This window comes from Leopardus geoffroyi, chromosome A2 (assembly GCF_018350155.1).
Source record: "Leopardus geoffroyi isolate Oge1 chromosome A2, O.geoffroyi_Oge1_pat1.0, whole genome shotgun sequence".
NCBI lineage: Eukaryota > Metazoa > Chordata > Mammalia > Carnivora > Felidae > Leopardus > Leopardus geoffroyi.
In genome coordinates, this window is record NC_059331.1 from 19155169 (window position 1) to 19181427 (window position 26259).

Consider the following 26259-nt stretch of genomic DNA (forward strand, 5'->3'; position numbering starts at 1 on the left):
GTGCCCCCAGCCTGTCCTCTCCTGGGCGGAGTAGGCGGGCACTGGGGCGGAACGGGCGTGGGAATAGCATGGCTGAGCCTGCTGGCCCCAGGCTCCAGCCCTCAGCCCCCAGCCCCCAAAATGGGAGGGAAGCCTACAGTGGAGCTTTAGCCCAGCTGGGTGGCTCCAGCTTGGCTCTGGCTTGGTGTTTACTGAAGAGCTGGGATGTTTACAGTAGCCCTTAAGAGGGGCCCCCTAGTTCCAGAGGATTTCCCAACTTGAGAGTCCCACTGGGGCTCTTCAGACTTCACCACCTTCCCACACCCCTGGGGTAGCATTTCAGAGTATAGGGACTGCAGCCATCCCTACCCTCACCAGGACTGGGCCAGTGTCACAGCACCTGTCCCTCTGCCCTCCACCCTGGTCTTGTGTCCCTTTCCCCTGGAGGAGCCGACATTCCCAGGAAGTGGCTGCTCTAGATGGTGAAATACGGTAACTGGGTCCCTAGTTCAGACTTTTAAATTAAATTCAATCAGAGCAGTTATTGAATATAAACACACCGAGTCATTTACATGTTAATTATGTTGAATGGACTACAAGGCCATAATTAGTTGCTAATTGGGTGAGAGCGGCTGTAATTGGTTTTGTTGGCACCGACCTGGCTCACCTGCCTGGGGGGAAGGGGGGGCGAATGTGGATGGCTCCTGGGGAGGCCTCTGGGTGTCCAATATGGAAAGCCTGGCTCAGGATTGGGTTGGAGGGGACAGATATTAAGGGGTTTGGGGCCAGAGGAACTGGAACCTACCCCCCAGGGAAGAGGCAACTTAAACCCTGGGTCTGGTTTCTAGGGATTCCCATTCAGAACATTCCCCGGATAGAAAGGGGACTGAGACAGCAAGCCCCTGGATCAGCTGTGACAGTCTCCCCTGTCCAGCTCCATGTGGGACCTGACCCTGAACTAATGGTAAACGCCCAAGAGAGTCCATGGGAGCACAAGACAGATGTCACCCTGGTATATATCCCTGCAGATGCTGGGGCCCTGAGTTGGCCTGGCCAGTGTTTAGGTTTTGGCTTTGGGGTATTAATGAGGTGGGTGTGCTAAGCTGGGGGGGGGGCGGGGGGGGAGTGAGGGGGAGGAAAGGTGCATGGAAAGGCTTCAGGGGCTGCCCTTCCCCCAGCTCAGTCTGGCTGGGGCTCCCAGGGTTGTAAGGCTGCGGCCAGGGACTGAGGCCTTCCGGCTGGCCGCTCATTAAAAGAGGATTAGGCTGGGAGCCAGGGGGCCAGCCCAGCCCCCAGGCCTTCCTCTGGGGCCCCTCACAGCTTTGGGGAGGTCATAAGGGGCTGGGGGCCACCCCTCCCTAGAGCCCCCTGGGGCATCCAGTAGGGACTGTCTAGGCCCTGCCACTCCTTCTGCCACCAGTGCTGACATCTCGTCCACCTCAGTTTCGTTCCTTGGAAGGGCAGGAGGATAAAGCACTGACAGAGACCCTGGCCAGCACCCCCACCTCTCACCCCCAACCTCATTTTTCTTTAGCTCAGGGATTAGGGCTGCTCTGGCCCACATGAGGTCAGAGGTCAGGGCTGGGCTTCAGGAACCCTCTATCACCCCCAGTACTCAAGCACAGCCAGGGGAGGTGACACTGTCAGTCAGGACCTGCTGCTTTGTGAGGCTGTAACCAAGGGGGCGGGTACCACCTCCACTCCAGGACCCCCTTTTTACAGCAGCCCCTGCCTCACTGACAACAGAGCCCGTGTCCTAGAGACGGGCAGCAGGGGTCGGCAGCAGGGGTCAGGGCCGCCCACTTGGGGTCTTCGGGTGAGGGCTGCAGACACACCTCCTTAGTGCTGTCCACACCCACCACATCCTTTAAAGTGAGGCATTGGCTGCTTCCAGCAGGGAGGAAACAGAGACCCCCAAGGCTAAACCCCTATCACTAAGAATGTTCCTGCCTCTGGACGTTTGCCAGGCCATTCTGGGCCAGGACCTTGAGTGTCTAATGGCCATGGGGAAGTTCTAGAGGCTGGGAATGACTGCGGAAATGAGGTGTCTGATGCCAGAAAAGGCTCTTCCTTCCCAATGACGGGAAAAGCCTTCCCGGATGTCGCCCCACCCGACCTGTGCCCAGCCTGGGTGAGGGTATGGGGGTGGGGTGCCCTTCCCAGGAGGCATTATCTGGGCACACCATACTCTCTCCCCAAGGTCAAAGCTTATCCAGACTTGAGTTCTGACATCCACAGAACCTTTGATTGTGCCCCAGCCCTCCCTCAGTAGTGCCATGGAGATGGGGGAGAGGTGACACTCCTGCTATCAGAGCTGGGCCTGGGATAAGTGGAGCAGAGGAGAGGACAGGCCTGAGGACATGGCAAGGCCAGGTCAACACCGACCCCCACAACAGATGCCCCCTTGGACCCCCAGTTCCCCTTGGCCCAAGTCTCTGCTCCTTAGTGGGGCTGGGGGCCAGGAGGATCTAGCCCTGCTGATGCTACAGGTGTCAAAGCAGGAAACCCAGGACTACTGGCCCACTTCCTGCTCTGTCCCAGGCTTCTTGGAAGAATGAAGGCCTCCAGCTCCTTTGCCCTATGGCAGGTTAGAGAAGGGGGACAGGATACTAGTTTCACTTCTCACCCTATGTCTTGAGGTGAGCACCACTCTCCTCTGGGCCTCAGTCTTCCCGTCTGGAGTTGGGGTACAGGGCTGTCATGGGGACTTTTGTCTTAATTCTTTCCTACAATCTGACATGAGTGAGATGAGCACTGCAGCCATGGACTGCTATGTCCACAGCCCTATACCCAGTTTACTCCAGGGACCTGGAAAAGTCATCCTTCTCCACCTCAGTTTTCCTTTCTGTAAGCTGGGTTTAGATGGATGATTCAGGGTTTAACTCTGCTCCTGAGTTGGGGGTGGGGTGGAGACAGGCTAGAGTTAGGGGAAGGCTGGGGCTGAGTCAACAGGAAGCCCCTTCCTGCCCCATGGCCTTCTCTGCTCCTCACCCAGCACTAGGAAATGGTATAGCCGGGATGTCCTCCAAGAGATGGTGACATCTGGGAGCCAGCTTGCATGGGGAAAGAACTTGGGACCACATCCCATTCTCCTGTCCCCACCAAGGCAGAGACACCCCATGAAAGATGGTGGGGGGGAAGTCCCAAGAAATACTCTGCTGTCAGCATTTCCCGGAGTTCGAAGCAAGACCCTCACCTTCAGGGATCACCTTGAGTGTCAGTATTAGGAGGGCTCAAGAGATGGTCTAGATAGGAAAATGAGGACAGAGTGCCTTGACTGGGGTCATGAAGCCCATGCCAAAGTCAAAGATTCCTGACCTTTGGTCCCACCCCTTTCCCACCCCACATGGCCTCATGGGGGCTCCCCCTCAAAGTTTCCACAGTGACCAAAACATCATGTCCTGTGACAACAGAGCCATTGACGCCATATCCCATGGCCACTGGGAGGGGTCCCTGGGGTCCTGAGTCACATGCCCTGTTGATGGAGGGAGAGTTACCTTCAGGCCTTGCCCTCCCAGTGGGTAGTGCTCACCACCAGGACTGGCTTTGCCTGGGCCTGCATCTCCTTTAGCCCCAAGGACCATGGACCTGGGTGGGAATCCTATCCCTATGCTCTTGGTCCTGTCACTTCTCTTCTCTGTGCCTTGCTGTGCTCATCTGTAAATCAGATGTTGTCAGCTCAGGGTTTTGCACATAATAGGTGCTTGATGAGTAAATGGGAGGCTCCCTCCAGCCCTACCTCCACCCAGGGGTTAGGGAGCAGGGACTGCAGGTTTAGGAGGAAGGATGTCAGATCATAGGGAGTCTCCTGCTCCCCATGTAGGTCTGCTGAATGAATGGTCTCTCCCCTGCCTTTTTCACAGAAGGGGATGGAGCCTGGAGTGCTGGGGCTCTGAGTTGTGGAGGGTTACTTGGACTTGGGGCTTGGGTACTGGATCACAGAAGGGGGTTCCAAATTACAGAGACCCAAGACTGGGCAGGGATGGAGGGTAGATGTCCCTGGGGCTAGGTATTTGGAGCTTACTCTACCCTAGGTAGGGAAAAGTACGTACACACTTGAACCCCTGCCTCCCTCTCCTCCATTGCCCCCCAAATGCCCCCTAACCCAGTAGAACGGGTAAGGGTACAACAAAGACCGTGCCCCCAGCCAGGGTATAAATAACCCCTGGCGGGCTGTCCCAGCCTGGGGGGGCTCCGCTGGCAGCCCCACTTCCTCTCTGGCTGCTTCCTGGCCCTGGGGGTGGGGGAGTGTTTACTTTCCTGTTGTCACTATGGCTGGGTGGCCAGGCAGGGGACTCCAAGTGGCCCAACAACAGGTGCAGGACAGGTGCCCAGGCTGCCCTGCCTAGGACTTCAGAGGCACCGCCGGACAGGCGGGTGAAGCCGTAGCCAGGCAGGGATCGGCCCTTTGATCCCTTGGCGTCCCTGCGTCCCAGCGGTTGGCCAAGGTCATCACCTGTATTCTCTCATCGCCACATAGGGCCGGGCAGGGCAAGGCCTTTGCTTGCCCCCCCGCCCCCAGCCCCTCAGATGTAATTCTGGGTCTGCTGTGGGAGTCCCCTGGCTCCCAGCCCACTTCCCACGCCCATCTCAGCACATCCTGGAGCTCCCGTCCCAAGCTGCTCTCAGGCACAGCCCCTCCAGCTCCACTTCAGGGTCCTAGCACACAGCAGGGGTCATGGTCAGCCAGGCCAGTCAGAGACAGCTGCCTGAGTCAAGGTCGACTTTGACTGATGGGATGAGGCCACCTGCTGGTCCCATCTTCGGATGGCATCTAGGGCCTCGGATCTCAGCTGTTCTCCCTTTCCAGAACTCCCCCTTGATTGCCTCACCTAGGAAATGGGTTACCAGCTGTGATGTGGGAAGATGGTATATGTATGATCGCCTTCATGAGTGCCTCATCTGGTGCAGGACATGTGTGTGCACACGTGCGTGCCTGGGCCACGTGCACAATGCATGTGCTCTTCTGTGTGCCGCCATCTCAAGCCTCCTGTGCTGGTGAATATTCGTCACCTTCACTATAATCTTTCCTCTCCTGCTGAGCTAAAAATAGCTGGGGGTGGGTGGAGGAGGGGCTTGACAAGAAGACCCCTTGGCTCTCCCCATCCCAGAGGAAGGTTCCCAAGTTTTCTAGAGTCCTGTGTTTGTCATTGGCCTGTCACTGGCCAAGTTCCTTCCTGTCCTTCATCCCTAGAAATGAGGACTTTCCCCCAGCAGTCTGGGGATGGGAGGGCCAGGGCTGCCAGACTCATGCAGAAGAGAAATGAAGGACTCAACGGGACCCTGCCCCCAGGCTTGGGACACTAGTGCTAGGGGGAGGGCTCCTTTCCCAGGAAAGACTATCCCTGGCTGGTTCAAAGTGGCCTGAAAATTCCACCTGCAGCAGCCCAGTGGGATCTGGGGAAAACCCAAGTTCTGTTGGACAGTATAGCTCCAGCAGGGCTTTTCAGTGTCCTGGCTAACCAGCTTCAGACAAGGTGGGGACCATGGTGTGTGTCAGCTTGGCCTTCTGTCTGGTGGGCAGCTGGGGTGAGGACAGGGCATCCCAATCTGTGCCAGCGTCTGCAGGCTGTCCTGGATGCACCTGCCCCCCACCCCCAACGCCCCAGCTCGTTAACCCTTTTAGGCCCCTGTGGAAAGCAGGCCCCACCCTGAGTGTGGGAGCATTAACCCCCAGCTGAGCAAAGACTCTTTGATGCTATCACGTGCCCTGGTCCACGCCCACTGGCTTTCATTGGGACCCAGAGACTGGCTGGGGCTGCCCATGAGTCAGGGCTTTAGCTCTGGGTGTGGCTCTTTCGCTGGCCTGCCCACCTGTCCCACTTTCTCCTCTCAGCATCTCAGGGACTAGAGAGGGAGCTCCGTAAGCTCTAGAGGGGAAGCTAGGGATTTAAGACGATTGTGTGGTAGGGGTCCCCCCCCCCATCAAAGGGGACATGTCTGGCTGGTCCCCAAGGATCCTAACTGCTGCCCTGACCTCCACCCACAGAACTTAAGGCCACAGGCACTGCCCACTTCTTCAACTTCCTGCTCAACACAACCGACTACCGAATCCTGCTCAAAGACGAGGACCATGACCGCATGTACGTGGGCAGCAAAGACTATGTGCTGTCCCTGGACCTCCATGACATCAACCGCGAGCCCCTCATTGTAAGGGCCAGCCCCGGTGCCAGGTTGGGGGGATGAGGAACATGGGGCCCCAGGGCTGCACCCTCTGATCCCTGTCTCTGGCAGATCCACTGGGCGGCTTCCCCACAGCGCATTGAGGAGTGCGTGCTCTCAGGCAAGGATGGCAATGTGAGTGCAGAGAGGTCTACAGGTGGCATGGGGGGGCATGGGGGCAGGTGACCTCAGGGAGGTAGTGGGGCCAGGAAGGCATCTGGGCACCTCCTTGGCTTTCCCTCTGGCCCCAGGGTGAGTGCGGGAACTTCGTCAGGCTCATCCAGCCCTGGAACCGAACACACCTGTATGTGTGTGGGACCGGCGCCTACAACCCCATGTGCACCTATGTAAACCGTGGCCGCCGTGCCCAGGTAAGCCGTGCCCACCCTGGCCCTGTGCTGCCCCATTAGTGGCCACATGCCAGGGTTCTGATGGGAGGATGAGCTTGAGCCCCAGCCCTACTACTTTCCAGCCCTGTGACCTTGGGTGAGTGACTTCTTTCACTTCTCAGAGCCTCGGTTTCCTCACCTGAAGATGGGGCTAATAGCTGCCTTTCTCACAGGTCGGTGTAAGGAGGAGGCAGTGAGCTAATGCTCCCAAGGCTCTTAGCACTGTGCCTGGCATGTAGTAAGTGCTCGCTCCATACGTGCAACAGTTCTCCTGGCTGTGCCTGTGGACCGTGCCCCTGCAGCCAAGCCAGAGGGCCTGGTAGGGCCTCGGCATCAGGAGGCTGGACACCTGGGTCAGCTTCTGCCACACGGCCCGGGGGAGAGCTGCCCCTTCCCCAGCTCTGCCCCACCCTGCCCGCTTCTGCCTTTTTCCATTTCCATGTGGGCATGTATGTAAGCTGGTGTGACCTTGTAGGACAATTGTGAGAGTGGTTGGACTTAGGGACACGTGTGTGCAGGTGCTCGACAAGCTGTGTGTATGTGTGCACGCACAGGCACATATGTGTACTCTGGGGGTCCGGGTGCTCGCGTGTGTTCCTGGCACGTGTGGTGTGAGAGGCTGGCAGCCCGGGCCCGCTCCCCCAGCCCCTGCCACCCCTGGCTCTAACCCCTGTTCCTCATCTTCTCAGGCCACGCCCTGGACCCAGATGCAGGTGGTCAAAGGCCGAGGCAGCAGAGCCACGGATGGTGCCCTCCGCCCGACGCCCACAGCCCCACGCCAGGTGGGACTCATCCCCCCAGGCCCTTGCCGGGCAGCACTGCCTCTGAACTGAACTCACCCTGGGCCTGGCCTTCCAACCAGGAACCTGCACCCCAGGCCAGTCTCCCCAGGGTCTTCCCTGTACTCTGGGAACCCCATCCCACTCCTTCCCTGGCAGTGCCCTCAGGCTCTGAAGGCATTCCCAGCTGGATTCATGTCAGCCTCAGTGAGCCCCTACATGCAAGAGATCATGAAGGACCAGGTAGGGAGGACAGCCTGAGGACAGCAGTGCCTCAGCCCTCAACATACGTGTGTAGACGTGCATGAGCATCTGCCAACATACGCTTGGGCACGTGTTGTGCATTCTCAAACTCACACCTTAGGTAGCATCCAGAGTCAGAACGTGCCACATGTATGCAGTCTGCCATATTACTCTCAGGTGTCCATGCCCCATGCCTCCGTGGGTCGTGGGTTGACACAGGTGTCCCACATACTCCCATGCTTGGGACTCTGCTCCCTTGGGGTGGAAGGGACAGAACTGTCTGTCCACTAGTCACAACTCAGGACTGGGCTGGGGGGCCTGGGGCTGGGCAGGGGCGGGCAGGGGGGCAGGGGCTGCCAGTGAATGATAGAGCAAGTGGTCACTTGAGCAGGTGTGTCTGTGACGGGGAGTGCTGAAAAGTGGGGCCGTTCAGACTGCACGTGTGCCCAGGGTGTGAGCGGTGGGTTCCGTGTGCTGACAGTGATGCGTGCCAAGCTGTGTGTGCAGCCCCATGCGTGCAGAAAGTCATGTGTGCAGAGTGTAACTGGAAGCGGGCCTGTGTACACCTTCCCATCACCATCCCTGCCACCTGCTGCCACCTCCTTCCTGCCTCTGTGTCTCTCTCTTTTCCCTCCCTTCGTCCCACGAGCTCATCCTGGTCCCAGTGCCTTCAACAACCTTTCTCCTAGCATCTTCAGGGCTGGGCTGGGAGGCATGGGGGGGCTTTGTGAATCCCATGTGATCTGGGCTGGACCCCTCAACTCCTTGCCCACTGTGGAGACATGGGGAACTGGGGGCTCTGTTGAGGGGCAGAGGAAAGGCTATGGCCTATTATTCTGTCCTGAGGACCACAGGTAGGACATAAAGCCTGGGGACACGGTACCCTCAAAGCCTTCTGGCCTGGTGAGACCTGGCAACAAACGTCAGGACCAAAGGCCTTTGGTCAGTACCTCCTGCCCTGGTCAGGCGATCAGCCTCATCTTGGCCAAGGACAGGCAGCCACAGCTCAGGTCAAGCCCAAGGGGGCTCTGACCAGAGTCATCCTGAACCAGTTGGCATGGAGGGGCTTCAGCCCCTGATTCCCAGGTCTTATCTGAGACCAGGAAGTAGCTCCCTTGGAACGTGCAGCGTGGCCCTGCCCTGGGAGATCTGGCTGGACAGTTAAAACACAAGGATATCTGGGGAGTGAAGGGGTGGCTTCAGGGTGTCCCTCGGGGCCTGCTCTCACCCTGGGAGCCTGATGACCCTTGCCCTCCCCAGCTGTGGGACCAGCTTGGACGATGCTGAGCTCCCCTCTGCCCTGCAGGATTACATCTTCTACCTGGAGCCCGAGAGACTCGAGTCAGGGAAGGGCAAGTGTCCGTACGACCCCAAGCTGGACACGGCCTCAGCCCTCATCAGTGAGTGCCTCCACCCCACCCTGGTTCTACAGCCTAAGTGCGTGGCCTCTGCCTCTGGAATGGGGGTCATGGCACCAACACTTACCTCAGGGCAGAGACCATGACCATGCCATCCCTGAACCCTCCCATGGGGCCCCACCTGTCAGGGGGAGGGTTATAGACCAGACCCCAGTGTGAGCTGAGGGGTAGAGACTAGTGGTGTGAGCCTCTCTCCAGAGTGGGTACCCCCAGAAGGGGGTACAAGGGGGGCCAGATCGTACCCTAAAATAGTGTCCATGCAAAGGCCAGACCCCTCCCAGCCACAGGCCACCTAAGAGAGAAGAGAAGCTCGGTCTGTACTGGGAGAGATATGAGGGGAGTTGTTCCCTATAGATTCTTGGCTTGTCTGGGAGGCTGAGAGAGCCCCACAAGGAAGCACGGATGGAGAGTCGTGGCCCTCTGACCAGCGGGGGGGGGGGGGGGTGGTGGGCAGGTTTGTGTCAGGTCTGGCCCAGGAGAGTGGGACCTCATGAGTAGCTGCTGCCCCTACCGCCAGGTTGGGTGAGCCCACCAGGCCCCTGGTCCCTGTACTCTGCCTGTTTTCTGGCTGCCCGACCCAGTCTGCCTCTCAGAGCAACTGCTGAGCACTGTGCCACCTCCAAGCTTGGGAAGGGTCTTGGGGTGGGGGTGGGAGACATTATCCTCCCCATCTTGGTGAGTGAAAAGGTCAGCCTGATGGCAGAGCCCTGACCAGGGAGTCTGATGGGGGAAGGCCAGGCCTGCCCTGGGCAAGTCTAGAGCCAGCATGGTTACTAAATCTGCAAATTTTCGGGTGTTTTGTGAGCCAGCTCTTATTAAACACAGTTATTACTAAAAATTAAATTATATAATTTACAAATAAATTACCTTGAAACAAAGGTAAAAATACTCAAAACTCATTACTTCCAAATTATTTTACTACATTTTATCATTGTCTTTGTTCTTGAGGTTATTTGCATCTGTTGTATTTGTGGGGTAGAAATACTATATCATAGTGTTGGCAGCTCTCCCCGGCTCCACTGTCAGTGACCCCAAGTTAGTAGCTTGAAATCAGCCATGGTGGGAGTATTTACACTACAGAAATTGGCTCTCACTACTAATCAGAGCTAATTGCTGCTAATCCCAACCCTCGCAGAGCCAGGTTTGTTGTTTTTTTTTTTAATGTTTATTTATTTTGGAGGCACTTGGGTGGCTCAGCTGGTTAAGCGTCCAACTTTGGCTCAAGTCATGATCTCATGGTTCATGAGTTCAAGACCCACGTTGGGCTCCCTGCTATCAGTGCAGAACCTGCTTTGGATCCTCTGTCTCCCTTTCTCTGCCACTTCCCAGCTCGTACTCTCTCTCTCTCTCTCTCTCAAAAATAAATAAACATTTTTAAAAATAAATAAATAAATGTATGTATGTTTATTTATTTATTTATTTATTTTTTTGAGAGAGAGGGGGACAGTGGACCTGAAGCCAGCTCTGAGCTGACAGCAGTGAGCCTGAAGCGGGGCTCGAACTCACAGTGAGATCATTACCTGAGCCGAAGTTGGATGCTTAATTGCTCAGCCACTCAATTGACTGAGCCACCCAGGCAATCCTCAGAGCCAGTTATTAAACATTTACCAGGACCCCGCTGATGAGACAGTCATGCCCAGGGGAGCCTGAGGGGAAGATCGGACCCTGCCCTGAAGGTCATTTGCGCTGTACCCTGGTCCTAACAAAGGGATCCCCTAACTGACCCACCTGCCCGCCCACAGATGAGGAGCTCTATGCTGGTGTGTACATCGACTTCATGGGCACCGATGCAGCCATCTTCCGCACGCTGGGAAAGCAGACAGCCATGCGCACAGATCAGTACAACTCTCGGTGGCTGAATGGTGAGGGCAGCTTACAAGACCCTGGGTGGGCAGCACATCTAGGATGGGGCAAGATCTTCAAGAGGCACTCATGGGGGGTCTGGCCCTGTGACTGCCTGGGATGGGGAAGAGCGGGGGCTGTTCCTGTACTTGTCCTGGGATTCTGTTGGGGAAAGAGGCCTTGTTGGAGGAGCACTTGCCCAGCTGACCACTGCCTACCTACAGACCCTTCATTCATCCACGCTGAGCTCATCCCTGACAGCGCCGAGCGCAACGACGACAAGCTCTACTTCTTCTTCCGCGAGCGATCGGCAGAGGCGCCGCAGAGCCCCGCTGTGTATGCCCGCATTGGGCGCATCTGCCTGGTATGCGCTGGCGGGGCCCCAGCTCCCCGCCTCCCAACCCAGTGCCAGCTCCAGCAGCCCTACTCCAGCAGGGGGTGAGAGCTGATCTGACCCTGCTCCCTGTCTGTCCCCAGAATGATGACGGTGGCCATTGCTGCCTGGTCAATAAGTGGAGCACGTTCCTGAAGGCACGACTGGTGTGCTCTGTGCCCGGCGAGGATGGCATTGAGACTCACTTCGATGAGCTCCGTGAGTAACCAGCAGGCAGGCTGGGTCCTGTGGCTGCTGTGGGAGGGGTGGGGGGCTGGATGGGTGGCCAGGGCACCTTTGGTGGGCCCCCTGGGCAGGAGTGGGCAAGGCCCTGGGACTCCTGGCTAATGCACCCTCCCAGTGTCTTCTCCCTCTGCCCGCAGAGGATGTGTTTGTCCAGCAGACACAGGATGTGAGGAACCCGGTCATTTATGCTGTCTTTACCTCCTCGGGGTGAGGCTGGGGCCGGGGCTGGCTGTGGCAGGGTGTGGCTGGATTGGGGGATTATATGACTTGTGGAGGACCCCTGCCTGGTGGCAGGCTGTGGGGTGGGGGCAGGCTGGGAAGGGGCCCTGGGCCGAGGGTCTGCCCTGCCCACAGCAGCCACCTGCCCTGCCCGCAGCTCCGTGTTCCGAGGCTCTGCTGTGTGTGTCTACTCCATGGCTGATATCCGCATGGTCTTCAACGGGCCCTTTGCCCACAAAGAGGGCCCCAACTACCAGTGGATGCCATTCTCAGGGAAGATGCCCTACCCACGGCCTGGCACGGTGAGGACCCCAGTCATTCCACCTTTCCCTTTTCTTTGAGGCCTGCTTTGGGTTAGCCCCTTTGTAGACATGGGCCCCACTATCATGGAGCTCCTGGCCAGGTGGGGGAGGCAGAGCATACAAACAAATCAATCTACCACGTATCCATTCAAATAAAGCTGACATTTAAAACAAAACAAAACAGGCGCCTGGCTGGCTCAGTTAGTAGAGCATGCGACTCTTAATTTTGAGGTCATGAGTTTGAGCCTCATGTTGGGCATAGAGCTTACTTAAAAAAATAAATAAAATGAAACGAAATACCATTTAAACAGTGTCAGGCTGTGAAGAACCCAGCCAGGACCCTGAAACAAAGATGACAGCCGGGTGTGGCAGGCTGCTTGGAGGGGGTGCTGTTTGGGAGCCAAGACAAAGCTGGAGGGCAGGCTGGAGTTGGCGTAGGTGGCTAATTGTAGCCAGGGAGATGAGGGTGGGCAAGGTACAGCCTGCAGGGCCTCTGAGGCGGTGGGAGGTGACTCACTTAATCTTGGTGTGATGTGGGCCTCTGCAGGAGTCTAAGCAGGAGAACCGCATGATCTGTTGTGGCTCTGTGTGGGCAGGGCTGGGATGGGGGAGCTGGTCTGAGCAGAGGCCAGGGAAGGCTTCCCCCAGTGGTGAACTTGGAGGCCAGAAGGATGGGCTGGAGTTGAGCAGGGGTGCAGGGCAGGCCGAGGGAAAAGTACCAACGAAGGGCAGAGCATGCGTAGGGTGTTAAAGGAACTGGGAGCTGTAGTCCCTTGAGGAGGGGTGGGTTGGGGTGAGGGGCAGATTGGAGGAAGGAGACAACAGGGTGGGGAGTGAGGACGTGGAAAAGGAGTGGTCAGCTCTGCCTAATGCCACAAGGTCCTGGTGCATGAGGCCAGGGAGGTGGCTGTGGAATTTGGTTGTGTGGGACCTTGGGACCTCTGCTAGAGCAGGATCTGCAGAGGGGCTGGGTGAGGGGGAAAATCCTGGATGGGAGCTCTGAGGAGCAGAGCAGGTGGATGTGATGGGGACAGACAAAGGAGAGGCCTCTCCTGAAGTTAAGGGCTCCAGCAAGCCCCATCCAGGCCTGACGCTCATCACCTGCCTGCAGTGCCCTGGCGGAACCTTCACACCATCCATGAAGTCCACCAAGGACTACCCTGATGAAGTGATCAACTTCATGCGCAGCCACCCGCTCATGTACCAGGCTGTGTACCCTCTGCAGCGGCGGCCCCTGGTCGTCCGCACAGGCGCTCCCTATCGGCTCACCACTGTCGCCGTGGACCAGGTGGATGCAGCCGATGGGCGCTATGAGGTGCTTTTCCTGGGCACAGGTACCCACTGCTGCTCCCGGTCCCTCCCACGCTGGGCCCGGTGGGTGGAGGGTGCTGATCTATGGGGCTGGGACCTACCCTGCTAGGGGTTGTGACAAGCTTGCCAAGGTCAACTCTGCTACCTTCATCCTTTGGAGCCTAGATAACTGAGAAAAGAAACCCCATCACCATCCCCAACCCCCCAGGGGCTGGGAGAGCAGGGAAACTGGGCATCTGGGGACCTGTGAATGGTCAGGAAAGAGGGGACAGGTGGCAGACACCTCTAGGATATGTGGGTCCAGATACTGACATACATGCTCTCGTGTGCACATGCACAGGCGTGCCCATCACAGCTCCAGTCCCTCAACACGGAAATGCCTCCAACATCCTATGCTCAGCAGTGCCCAAATTGAGGGTCTGGGGTGGGAGGGGCAGACCCTGGCCGTGACCCCCTCCCCCATGATCTTGGGCCCCTGACATCCAGGGGAACTTCTTCAACCTTGGCACAGAGCTCCTGCTCCACTGCCCTTGGGGGGTTGGGGCCCTGGTGGGGGAAGGGGCTGAGGCTGGTACCCCTTCCCCAGTGTCCTCAGCCCCACTGAGGCCCTGCCCGGCCCGTTCCAGACCGCGGGACAGTGCAGAAGGTCATCGTGTTGCCCAAGGATGACCAGGAGATGGAGGAGCTAATGCTGGAGGAGGTGGAGGTCTTCAAGGTGGGTATGACACCCAGAACTGTTCGTCTCACCCTGGCCCTCCTTGGTATCAGCTTCTGACTTCAGACTTCAGACCTCTAGGTCAGGGCAAGGAGGGCATCCCCAGGGCCCCAAACTCATCCCTATCTTTTTTCAGGACCCAGCACCTGTTAAGACCATGACCATCTCTTCCAAGAGGGTGAGTTTTGGTGAGGTGGGCTGGGGGTAGGGACAGAGCCTGTTCTCCCTTGGGGTCCTGCCCTTGGCATAGGGATGGGGAAACTGAGGCATGGAACGTGATGGGGGCTGGCTGTGGGAAGGCAACTGACAAGCCCCTACCCCTGCTCTCAGCAACAACTGTACGTGGCCTCAGCTGTGGGTGTCACACACCTGAGCCTGCACCGCTGCCAGGCATATGGGGCTGCCTGTGCCGACTGCTGCCTCGCCCGGGACCCCTACTGTGCCTGGGATGGCCAGGCCTGTTCCCGCTACACAGCGTCTTCCAAGAGGTGTGGACCCCCAGGCCCTTGGAATTTTAGCCACCGGACCCAGGGCCCTGTCCTGGGGGTTTGGTGGTGGATATATTACCCTAGGGGAGTTTATGGATGGGATTCCTGCCTGGAGTCTTGGGGGTACAGGGGCCTGGGCGGGGGGGGTGGCAAACTTGCTTGAGAATACTTGCTGAGGCGCTATCCTCATCTAGGCGGAGCCGCCGGCAGGATGTCCGGCATGGGAACCCCATCAGGCAGTGTCGTGGGTTCAACTCCAACGGTGAGTGTGCTGTGACTCACCACTGGGCACTCCTCACAGTGTGGAACCCTGTGAGGCCCATGGAGCTGCTCCCAGGGAAGGATTCTCACGTGGTCCATGGGCGTAAGGGGGCTTGGGATTTTAGAGATGGGATGTCCCTAGCCACTCCCTCAAGAAGTGGATGCCTGATAGTGCAGCCCTGCCTTTATACAGGGTAGATGTCCCTGTATATGCCCCTTGGCACCTGCCTCTGGCCACCCTACAGTCTGCCCAGAGGCAATGCTGCTTTCATGCAGCGCCCCCTTGTTCCACAGCCAACAAGAATACCGTGGAGTCCGTGCAGTACGGTGTGGCTGGGAGTGCAGCCTTCCTCGAATGCCAGCCTCGCTCGCCCCAGGCCACAGTTAAGTGGCTGTTCCAGCGAGATCCCAGTGACCGGCGCCATGAGGTGATTTCTTGTACCCCACAGCCCCCACCGTGGATGTGGGAGTCCCCTGTGCAGTAGAAATTCCCTGTGGGTGAAATGTGATATAGGAGCTGACCCAGAGCAGCCCCCGTTCTAAGAAAGCCCTTCCAAGTTCCCTTCCCTATGTGGGAATCATTCAGGTGAATCTAGTTATATGGAAACTCTGGGATTTCTGCATTATATGGAAACCGCTTAATGCCTATTTACATGAAAATTCCATGTGTGTGCTCCATTGGAGGTATACCTCATTATATGGAAATGTCATGTGGTTGAACTCTAGTATATGGGAATTCTGTGGGGTAGCCCTCATTTTATGGAAATGCCTTCCATGCATCTCTCCTTACGTGGAAATTCTATATGGATACGCCAGTTCCCATTAAAAAGAAATTCTTTGTGATTGCTCCAAAATTCTCTTGTTGTACAGAAATCCCCTTATGATCCTGAAATGGAAATGTGTGTGGATGCCTATTCAGATGTTATGTGGAAAACTACTGTGGGATTTTCTTGGTATATGGAAATTCCACATGAGAGCCCCTCCATGGAATGGGCACAGAAGGGGTCTGCTCTGGGAGCTGGCTAGGCAGCCGAGTGGTCACACAACCCCTGAGCCCCCACTCCCTGCCCCTGCAGATTCGTGCGGAGGACCGCTTCCTGCGCACAGAGCAGGGCTTGCTGCTTCGCGCCCTGCAGCTCAGTGACCGCGGCCTCTACTCCTGCACTGCCACCGAGAACAACTTCAAGCATGTCGTCACACGGGTACAGCTGCACGTCCTGGGTCGGGATGCCGTCCATGCTGCTCTCTTCCCACCGCCAGCTGTGAGCGCCCCACCACTGCCAGGCGCCGGCCCCCCCACACCCCCTTACCAGGAGCTGGCCCAACTGCTGGCCCAGCCGGAAGTGGGCCTCATCCACCAGTACTGCCAGGGCTACTGGCGCCATGTGCCCCCAAGCCCCAGGGAGGCCCCGGGGGCACCCAGGCCTCCTGAACCCCAGGACCAGAAAAAGCCCCGGAACCGCCGTCACCACCCTCCAGACACATGAGGCCAGCTGTCTGAGCCCTGAAATGGGCCAGCCTAGGCCTTGTCCCTTTTAATATAAAAGATATATATATATATATATATATATTATATATATATAAAATATCTATATTCTATACACACCCTGCCCCTGCAAAGACAGTATTTATTGGTGGGTTGTATATAGCCTGCCTCAGCGGCAGCACCGTCCAAAACTTAGACCCATGCTGGTCAGAGACAGCAGGAAACAGAGCCCACTTAACCAGGCCCAGCCAGTTGGCAGGGCCAGGCCAGGACCACACAGTCCCCAGACTCAGCTGGGAGTCTACATGCTCAACAGCCATCGCCGGGATCTACAGGACACAAGGAGGGAGCAAGCTCTACCCGGACAGGGAACAGACTGCACACCTTTGCCAGTGTGTGCTATCAGCCTGTGCCACTGGCATAGACGTGGATTCGAGGACTGCTTTGGAGACTGGGAGCGGGGGTGGGGGGCTCAGATGCACTCAGAGAAGGGAAGAAGGGGCTGACACAGGAGGCCGGCCCCTGCCTGGGAGGGGGCACTCAGTCAAGGCCAGCCCCTTCCCGGGTATTTATTCTCTATTTATTGGGGACAGGAGCAGAGGAGCCCTGCCTGAGTGGGGTGCGCTTCCAGCCCCTCCTTCCCTCCCTGCCTGACCACTCTACCTCCTCTTCCCTTTTTCTGGGCCACTGTGACTTGGGGGCTGGGAGAATAGCAGAGGGGCAGGTTCAGGTAGGGTCAAGGGGAGAGGGGGCTATGGTGGAGGCCTGGGGCCTTCAGGGGCTCCCCAGGGCTCCCTTCTGCCCACCACTTCAGATGATGGGTGTAAATAGCTCTGGGGGACTTCGGGGTAGGTGGGTAGGGGCTCCTGGTGGCCCTCGGCTGCCCAGGCCACAGCCGCCCTTGCGTTCCATCTTGCTAATAAACACTGGCTCTGGGACTGGACTTTCGCTTTTCTCCTTGGTGGGGGAGGGAGGATGGGGGTTCAGCCCATGCCCAGATCCTGTCCTTCCTGCCCCCCTTTATGTGGTCTGACCATCGTTCCCACACCTCTCTTGCAAGCTCAGCTTCCATTCGTTTGTTCACAGGTTTGACCGTTTGTTCAACACTGCTTTCTTACCTGCCTTTGAGGTGGGCTTTGTGCCAGGCTCTAAGGGCTAAGAATTGGCAAGACAAAGCCACAGCCCTCACAGTCTGGCTGCCCCTGCCCTGAGAATTGACAAAATTCCCATCCTTCATGCTTCCTTCCAGCCAGCTCTCAGCAGAGGGCCTGGCATGAGCAAATGTCCAGAGGTGGTGAAGACCAGGACAGGTGGGGTGCCTCTGGAGAGGAGGAAGTGGGGCCGGGGGCCCTGGGCCAAACTGAATGAGTCAAGACCTGGCAGGGGAAGCTAAGAGCTGGGAAGGCCCATGGGTCCAGCAGGGCTTACAGCCATACCTGGCAGGCAAGGGGAGCCAGGTGGGGACTGGGAGGCAGCGAATGGCCCCACTTTAAATAAACCCAATAGGCAGAAACCAGATTTGTGCTGGTTCAACAAACCTGGACTCCTGCACTGCCCCAAATCCCTGCCAGAGCCCACTTACAATGTGGCGGGTAGGGGATGGGTAGAAGCTGGAAGCTGAAAGTGGCACAGATAATCGGTTGTTCCTGGACAGACCCCACCCACCCACCCCATAGAGTAGATGTGAAGCCATCAGCCTCTGGTAGGAGCCAGTGTCCATTTCCCACATGTTTAGGGACAGTCTCTAACACTCAGGATCTGAGGCCCTGGCACCCCCTCGTGGTCTCTTGGGTCTGCAGAAGAGTTGAGTACTGAAAGGCAGCTAGGTGTCCCAGAGGAGTCCAGCCAGGAGGCTCAGGGTCTCTGGAGGGAGCCTTGAGAGCCCAGGGTTTGGGTCTTTATATAGGAGGTGGGAAATCTCCAGAGCCTGGGAACTCAACACGTTAGGCTCAGTTGAACCTCTTCCACCTAGCAGTACGTCTTGTGCCATCTGAACCTGAATACAGAATCTAGGCCCCCTAAGCTGAGGCAGGCATGCCCTACAGATGCCCTTAGGCAAATCCTAGAACATGCACAAGGAACAGATCAGGAGAAGGATGGGAGATGAGTTCCACTCCTCCTTGCCCCTGGGAGCACCAGACCTGCTCTGGGAATAGCAGACATGTGACAACAGGCCTGCAAAACATTCTCTGGAAGAGCCCGGCCATCTCTGCAAGTCAGGGATCTTGTTGCAGTCAAATACACATGTACACATAGGCACAGGCACATGCAAGTATGCACACATACACATGTAGAAATGCACATGTGCACAGGCACGTGCTTACATAAGCACAGGCAAAAATAGGCATGTGCATGCTAATGCATGCACTGCTCATGTACAAGCATCCATACATCCATACACAAATACACAAATGCACATGTTAATCCACATAAGCACAGCAAAGTACACATAGAAGCACATGTGCACATAAGGAAAAACAAATAAAACCATGTCTACACACATGCACACATGTACAAAGGCATGCGTAGGCATACATGTACTCAATGGCACAAACAGGCACATGTGTACACACAAGTATACATACGGACAAATGTGTCATGTCATTGCTTTGGTTGATGCCAGCAAAGGATAGCCGCACACACACCCAGGCACACACAGTGGACGTGTACGCCCCCACTCCAAGTCTGTTGGAATCATGGAGTTATGTAGAGGCCCTGCCCAGGTGAGATCCAGCCCTCAGTACCAGGCAAATGCAATTCCCTGCTTTCCTTCTTGACTCTCTGCAGAGCATGGAACCCTGGTCTGGAGTCACCCAGCCCTTCTCAACCACTTCCTTCTATGTGACCGTCTGAGCGTCTACTTTGTCATCAGTAAAATGGGGCTGATGATGTAGGTGCCCATTCACCGGGGACCATGTGAGCTTACAAAATAAGGAGCAGCACTGAGTCCAGGGCTGGGCAGGGGCAGGTGCTCCATGCTTGCTTCTCCCTCTACTCCCTGTTGCCAGCCCCACCCCAACTGTCCCCACCCTAGGGACTCAAGGTCCTATTCTCCCCCTTCTAGGCTTGCACCCTATGGAACACAACTCCCTGCTCTGGCTCACGGGCTGGACTGTCCCCAGGATCTCTCTTAGAGGGTTGGGGCAGGAAGAGAGGGGTGCAGAGTCAGCAGTTGAGAGATTGGGGCCATGCCATCCTGATTAGAAGGGCTGGGGGCTGAGCTGGATTCACCTGTCCTTGTCTCTCATTGGCTCTTGGGAACCCCTGGCCCCTAAATCCCACTAAGCAGCCCCACCAGGGCCTGCACAGGTCTGTGGGGGGGCCAGTTGTTTGCCAGTCTTGGGGCCAGAAGGGTGTCTGAGGAGGCCTGAGGCTGGCCTGAGCCTGGCTCTGGGGATCCCCTCCATCTAGAGGAACCAACTAACCACCCTGTTCACCCGCTGCCGGGACCATGGGGGCTGGGGCCAGCGCCGAGGAGAAGCACTCAAGGGAGCTGGAAAAGAAGCTAAAAGAAGATGCCGAGAAGGATGCTCGAACCGTGAAACTGCTGCTTCTGGGTACGGGTGTGGGCCCAGGTGGGGCCACTGCCACCAGGTCAGAGGCCTGGGGGGTCAGCAGATAGCCCTTCTGTGAAATAGGGGTGACTTGGGAAGCAGAATGACCTTGAGACAGGTCAGGAAACAGAATGGGAGCCCTGGCCAGGCAAGGCTGGGTCTAATAGGTGATACCCCAACTCCCCAAGGCTGGGTATCCCTTGGAACCCCTCTCCAGAGGGCCCTCCCTCAGCTCCCTCCCCTCTGGAGAAGTCCTGTTAGGCAGGCATCAGAAACCAGGGGCTTTCCTGGGAGCGCCGAAATAGGGCTGCTCCCTTGGGAAGACAGTAACCAGTCCACCTGGGAGTGGGCATTCCCTAGGACTGCCCAAGTCCACAGACAATGGTCCTCAGATTCCAGAGCTTTGTTGTTGGCAGACCTAAAGAGGGTGCAGAGGTACTAAGGCCCAGTGAAGAATAGATAAAATCATGTCCATGGTTTCATGGATAGTGAGGAGAGGTGGGGGGATGCGGTGCCTCCAGGCCACTACCTCCTCACATGTGGAAGAAGGAGCTGCTTTGAAAAGGCAGTGTATGTTCCACCCAGGCTCTCCAGGGTCCTGTCAGGCAGCTGGATGTGGGCAAAGGGACCAGGCCAGAGCATCCTAGGGAAGACATAAAGGCTAAGCCAGAAATCTCATTAACTGTGCCCAAAGCCCTGGCGAGAGCAGGCTCAGAGGGGCTGTCAGCTCTGTCTTCTCCCCGACTCAAAGGCGCTAATTCTCTCTGAGCCTCTGAGACACTCCCCTCCCCACACCAGGTGAAAAGCAGGGGTTGACCTGGCTCAAATAATCCCCTGCATACAGTACCAGAACTCTCCACAAAGTGGCGCTCCAGGTTTTCTTTATTTTGGTCTCAGACTCCTCAAGAAAGTGAATACCAGGGGTGTTGGAGGTTTCAACGCACAACTGAGGTCTTTGCCCCCGTCTGTCACTCTTGACATTTACAAATGTTTTTCCTCAAAGGTGTCAGGACCTTACTTTGGGGGGTGGGGGAGAAACAGGTAGAACTGGGCGGGGGGGGGGGGGGGGGGGAGGGGTTGGGCTGGTGCCTTGAGTATGCCTGGTCCCACCTTCTGCCCTTGGTTGCCAGGGGAGTGATGTGGGGAGGTGTGGCCAGTGCAGCTCTGAGGCGGGGCTTCCCTTCCAGGTGCCGGTGAGTCCGGGAAGAGCACCATTGTCAAGCAGATGAAGTGAGTGCCCTTGCCCTTTCTGAAGCCTCTGGGGGTGGGCGTGTCCACGGGGCCTGTCTTTTCCCACCAGTCCACCTGGCCCTGACTTGGCTTGCCCTGGCCATAGGATTATCCACCAGGATGGGTACTCTCTGGAAGAGTGCCTCGAGTTCATTGCCATCATCTACGGCAACACACTGCAGTCCATCCTCGCCATCGTGCGTGCCATGACCACGCTCAACATCCAGTATGGAGACTCTGCGCGCCAGGTGTGCAGGGAGACTGGCTGAGCGGGGCCTCCGGGGGCTCAAGACTGGGCTCAAGTCCACGGTCTCCAACCACTTCCACCCTGCCCTCAGGACGACGCCCGGAAGCTGATGCACATGGCGGACACCATCGAGGAGGGCACGATGCCCAAGGAGATGTCAGACATCATCCAGCGGCTGTGGAAGGACTCGGGTATCCAGGCCTGTTTCGAACGCGCCTCTGAGTACCAGCTCAACGACTCGGCGGGCTAGTGAGAGCGCAGGCGGGGGTCTGGGGGTGCGGGCAGGGCCCTACCACACCCCTTCACCCAACCCACCCACACTCCGCGGTCTCCCGCAGCTACCTCTCCGACCTGGAGCGCCTGGTAACCCCGGGCTACGTGCCCACTGAGCAGGACGTGCTGCGCTCGCGTGTCAAGACCACGGGTATCATTGAGACTCAGTTCTCCTTCAAGGACCTCCACTTCCGGTACGACCCGGCGAACCCTCACCCTTGCTCTCGCTCTAGGGGTCTGGCCCCGAGTGCAGCTCCCCGAGGCCCCAACAGGTCCCGGAGACCCCATCCCTACGAGAGCCCCTGTTCCTTCTATGATACCCTGCCCGCAGAAAGGCTCGGGCCCTCCACATGCCAGTCCCATCCGAATGCCGCCCAGTCAGCATTAGGAGGCCAGGGGATACCTGTGGGCGCGTTCAGGGGGCTCGATGCGCACGGGGTCAGGTCCCAATTGTCCCATAGGATGTTCGATGTGGGCGGGCAGCGCTCTGAGCGCAAGAAGTGGATCCATTGCTTCGAGGGTGTAACCTGTATCATCTTCATCGCGGCACTGAGCGCCTACGACATGGTGCTGGTGGAGGACGACGAAGTGGTGAGTGCCAAGCAAGGCCTGAGACAGAAAGCCAGAGACGGTGCTGCAGGAGCGGGGAGCGTCTGAGAGGGGACATTCGTTCCAGAGCAGTCTGAATGAGGACTCAAGACAGCTAGCAGCCCCGCTGAGGGGGGTAGTGGAGGGGAGGTGACTTGGAGCTGTCTGAGCTGGATGGCTCCGGGTGGCCCGGAGCCTGTGGGCCGCGGCCGCGCAGGGCAGCTGCCCGTGCCCCACTACCGGTGCCCGACAGCTTCTGCCCTCCTCAGAACCGCATGCACGAGAGCCTGCACCTGTTCAACAGCATCTGCAACCACCGCTATTTCGCTACCACGTCCATTGTGCTCTTCCTCAACAAGAAAGACGTTTTCTCAGAGAAGATAAAAAAGGCGCATCTCAGCATCTGCTTCCCTGATTACGACGGTGAGAGCCGCACCCCCTCGCCTGGCCGCCAGGCGGCGCCCCAACCCCATGATGTGGGCCTGAGCTTCTGCCGTCGCAGGAAGGACTGCGGACATGGAGTGAGCACATTCCCCTTCCCTTCCAGGGCCCAACACGTACGAGGACGCAGGCAACTACATCAAGGTGCAGTTCCTGGAGCTCAACATGCGACGCGACGTGAAGGAGATCTATTCCCACATGACTTGCGCTACCGACACACAGAACGTCAAGTTTGTCTTCGATGCTGTCACCGATATCATCATCAAGGAGAACCTCAAAGATTGCGGCCTCTTTTGAGGTGGGTTCCTGGCGGTCTGGGATGCTCCCCTGTCTTGCCCCTTGGTCTCAATACCTTATTACACGGCCTCCCCAGCTCCTCACCCCACCTCACTACAACAGGTCCCACTGCAGGCCATCAGGTCCTGCCCCATCTCTCCAGACCCATTCCACTGCCTGCTTCTGGCCCCCAATTCCCAGGCCCCATCCTGGCCCCTCAGGTTCCACCCCACTGCCCACAGCCCGTGCCCCTGATGCATAAGTCCCACCCACCTGATCTCTTTGACCCGACCCCAATCCCCCAGGGGTCGCTGCTTACAAGCCCACCTCCACAGTGCCTCTCAGCCTAAGACCAATTATTTTGGAGCTCTGGGATATTGACTGGCATCCTTTTTCTGTTCACAGGTGCTTGAACTCACGTGTGTCCCTGACACCCTGTAGCCCTAGCCACCTCGTAGCCCTAGCACACAAGAGCCTCTCAGCCCCCCAGGACTCCTGGGCCCCAGCTTGAGGCCCCACCAGCCACGCCACAGACCCAAAGCCCTGAGCCCCACCAGCCTTGAGGCCCCAGCCCTCCCCCGTGGTTCCCAGGTCTCCCAGACCCAGGTACCCCCAACCCGACTGCTGCCCTTCACGGCCTGGCTGCGCTGGCCTCCAGGACCCACCCCAGCCAGCCCCAGCTAGGAGCAGGCAGGACTTGGGGCAGCTAGAGCTCACAGTGACTCAGCATGCCCAACTGACCAATCTCCTACAGGTCTCTCCGCAGGGGGCCCGTGACTCACCTGGTGGGTCTGGGCTCGGCAAACAGCCCTCCCTCCCAGTTTCCTGAAGAGCAGGGGGGGGCAGGCAGGGATCCCTCCTCCAAGCAGGCCTGCTGCTGACCATCAGCCCATTCCAGCCTTACCACCTCCATGTGACAAATCTGACACCTGTCTCTACCCAGTGGCCAGTGACTGTCCCTCTCAGTAGCTTCAGGAGTCCAAAGTCCAAGTCAGTCTGGCCTGTGCAGCTCCTGCATAGATGAATTAATGAGTGGAGGCAGGCCTGGGAGACCATGGGCGCCAGGAAGAGACTCAAGCTGTACCCTTCCCCATACAGCAGGCTCAGAGTACCCCCTAGACCCTCCACCCACAGGCTCTGCCCCCTCCGTCCTTGTCCTTGGACACCAGATCCATGTCCTACCTCACCACCACCCCGCCCACAGTACTCCAGGCCAGCCGGCCAAGGGGACAGTGTTTTGAGGGAGGGTACTGTTGACACCAGCTGTGGCCAATGGTCAAACTGTCCTGAGGGGTGGCTGGGGGCAGAGTCCGGCTCCTATCGATCAGCCCCAGGCTGGGACATGACTGAGGCCCAGGTTGGGCCCAAGAGGGGTCTACCTCAGGTGGGGTCATAAGTAAACCCAGGTAACCCTCTTGTCCCTCTCACCCTTTCCATTCAGGGTCCATTTGCTGGCAGGAAAAACTGAGGGCCATGCCTGAATTTTGTTGGGGACAAAGGCCCAAGTCCCTATATCCCTGCCCCCTACTTCTTCATCAAGCCTCGAGTCCTTGCTGATGCCTGTGGGCCAGGACCTATGCTGCAGTGGGGGATGGGGGGTTTCTGTCTCGCAAGGCCAGAGCACGATCCACACTCCCCTCAGATAGATGCACAGACTCAGCAATAAACCTTTGCATCAGGCCCCAGCTGTCCTTTCTTGTGGGGAAGGGAAGAGCATTAATTATCATGAGTTACGGGCACTTATTAAGTGTCCAGTGTTGGGCTGGACATGAATGGGAAGATCATCCCTTCCAGGGAGAAGCACCTGGCCGGACGTGGCAGGAGCACTCTTGGGGGCATGGGACTAACCTGTGCCTCTTGAGAGGGGCTGAAGGAAAAAGGAGCCCTGGTAACTGTTCACAGGAACAATCTTGGATCAAGAAGTTCTGGGGTAGAAGCTTATTCTGGCAGGGAGAGTAGGGTGTATAAGGCCCAGAAAGAGGGGCTTGGAGGCCATAGTTCAATAGGGCAGGAATAGGCAAAGGGGACACGGGGTGGGGAGACAATAGGCAGGTGCCAAGTGCCAGCCTGAGGGCCTAGGCTTCCTCCAGAAGATGATGGGTCTTGGAAGCCCTTGAAGCTAGGACATAATAGCAGGGCTGGGATTGGGGTGAGGCAAAAGAGGCACTCACCTTTGGGTGCAAAATTTAAGGTGGTGCCAAAAAGTTCAGTGATCAAGATAAGTAATATTTTGATGCAATATGTTTTAAATTCAAAATCACTGCAAAAAAAAAAAAAAAAACCTCATGATAAACAAAATATCAAAATTTTAAATAAAGACAAGACTCAAGAGACCTCTGCCGAGCCATATTGGAACCTGAAGCAAAAGGAAAATGTCCACGCCTATGTATGTTTTTGTGTGTTTTTAATGGTAAAATTTTTATGGAACATTAAAATAGTTGAAAAAAATTGAAAGTAGGTACATTAAAAGTCCACATTATTTTAAGCTTAACTATTTTATCTATATCTAAGACAATTTATAATCTTATTTTCCTGGATTTAATGGAAATAAATCATCAATAATATTTTACAACTCTATTTCTGGAAAAAATAATCATTAAAATTTTTCGGGAAAGCAGGTATGTAGGGACACACATTTTTCCTGGAGGCCAGTATGAGAGGACGTGGGGAGGACAGCAGTGGGGCTGGAGGATCTGTGAGGAAGAGACATGTCCTCGTCACTCCATGGGGCCAGGATCTGCAGATGGGGCTCAGCCACAATGGTCTGGATCTGTGCTATTTGACCAAGTGCATGTGATGCCCCCAGCAAGCTGGTGGGACTGCAGGAGTGTTGAATGGACTGAGTTTCCCAGACCTGTGGCCACCTGGGGGAGGAGATGTCCAGGAGGCAGACATACCTGGGGCTGGGCAGAAGATGTGGGCGGCATCTTCAATGTCCAGGTGGAGGATGCTGTGATCCGGAAGTGAGCTGGGGACAGGGGAAGTAAGGGTGCCTAGGCCTGAGCACAGGGTGGTGGTGGGGGGGGACACTGGATGGATTAAGGAGTTCAGCCACGCTGGTGCTGTTTGGAGGTTTGAGAGGAGGATGGGGCTTGGGCCAGTGGTTTACGGCTCTCACTGGGTGGTCTTAGGCCTGGATGAACCCTGGCTGCTCATTTGCACTAAGGACCCTTTGATTGAGCAGTTTACTGGAGTGAGGTGGGGCAGGGGAGTAACCCTGGGATTTAGTGGGGAGAAGCAAGGCAGAAGACAGGAGGCTTTGAGGAGCTGGAAGTGGAAGTGGTAGGCTTGGGAGGGAGGAAGCTGTCAGGAGAGGTGGGCTAATGGGGTCTTCCACATAGTCACCTTGTCTTGGAAGAAAAACAACGAGCTCCCAGCCTTCTTGGGCAAGGGGCAGAGAGAAGCCCAAACACCAGGCAGGGGCTGGACCCCACCTT

The 26259-nt window shown here is 57.0% G+C and overlaps 2 protein-coding genes across 5 annotated transcripts in view; both read left to right on the forward strand.

Annotated features, from left to right (window-relative positions):
* SEMA3F (semaphorin 3F) overlaps window positions 1–17156 on the forward strand; it is a 29713-nt gene extending 12557 nt beyond the window's left edge. For 2 of the 3 annotated variants that reach the window (XM_045492868.1, XM_045492869.1), the window contains exons 3-19: window positions 5969–6129; window positions 6214–6276; window positions 6393–6512; window positions 7220–7312; window positions 8859–8952; window positions 10713–10832; window positions 11037–11176; window positions 11290–11404; window positions 11569–11638; window positions 11808–11952; window positions 13064–13286; window positions 13890–13978; window positions 14115–14156; window positions 14309–14466; window positions 14661–14728; window positions 15022–15155; window positions 15804–17156. In XM_045492868.1, the coding sequence (XP_045348824.1) occupies window positions 5969–6129; window positions 6214–6276; window positions 6393–6512; window positions 7220–7312; window positions 8859–8952; window positions 10713–10832; window positions 11037–11176; window positions 11290–11404; window positions 11569–11638; window positions 11808–11952; window positions 13064–13286; window positions 13890–13978; window positions 14115–14156; window positions 14309–14466; window positions 14661–14728; window positions 15022–15155; window positions 15804–16214 (2246 nt within the window). In that variant the 3' untranslated portion in view covers window positions 16215–17156. The remainder of the gene's footprint in view (window positions 1–5968; window positions 6130–6213; window positions 6277–6392; window positions 6513–7219; window positions 7313–8858; window positions 8953–10712; window positions 10833–11036; window positions 11177–11289; window positions 11405–11568; window positions 11639–11807; window positions 11953–13063; window positions 13287–13889; window positions 13979–14114; window positions 14157–14308; window positions 14467–14660; window positions 14729–15021; window positions 15156–15803) is intronic. The other variant, XM_045492871.1, reaches the window with a different exon arrangement.
* Window positions 17157–19523: 2367 nt separating this feature from the next.
* On the forward strand, window positions 19524–25139 carry GNAT1 (G protein subunit alpha transducin 1). 2 transcript variants are annotated; one of them, XM_045492872.1, is made up of 9 exons: window positions 19524–19770; window positions 20955–20997; window positions 21104–21245; window positions 21336–21493; window positions 21583–21711; window positions 21979–22108; window positions 22375–22528; window positions 22653–22844; window positions 23228–25139. In XM_045492872.1, exons 1-8 carry the CDS (start codon window positions 19665–19667, stop codon window positions 22841–22843), a joined length of 1053 nt encoding a protein of 350 aa, XP_045348828.1. In that variant the 5' UTR covers window positions 19524–19664; the 3' UTR covers window position 22844; window positions 23228–25139. The 2 variants fall into 2 exon arrangements, with proteins under 2 accessions (XP_045348828.1, XP_045348829.1); XM_045492873.1 differs by lacking the exon at window positions 19524–19770 and adding an exon at window positions 19786–19807.
* The last annotated feature ends 1120 nt before the right edge of the window (window positions 25140–26259 follow it).

What these genes read in the sequence shown, in the direction of transcription:
- GNAT1 (XM_045492872.1), top strand. Translation starts at nt 19,665, where the DNA reads ATGGGGGCTGGGGCCAGCGCCGAGGAGAAGCACTCAAGGGAGCTGGAA. An exon ending in ATGGAGACTCTGCGCGCCAG is followed by an intron (nt 21,246 to 21,335) that starts GTGTGCAGGGAG and finishes CCCTGCCCTCAG; the next exon opens with GACGACGCCCGGAAGCTGAT. An exon ending in CTCAACGACTCGGCGGGCTA is followed by an intron (nt 21,494 to 21,582) that starts GTGAGAGCGCAG and finishes GGTCTCCCGCAG; the next exon opens with CTACCTCTCCGACCTGGAGC.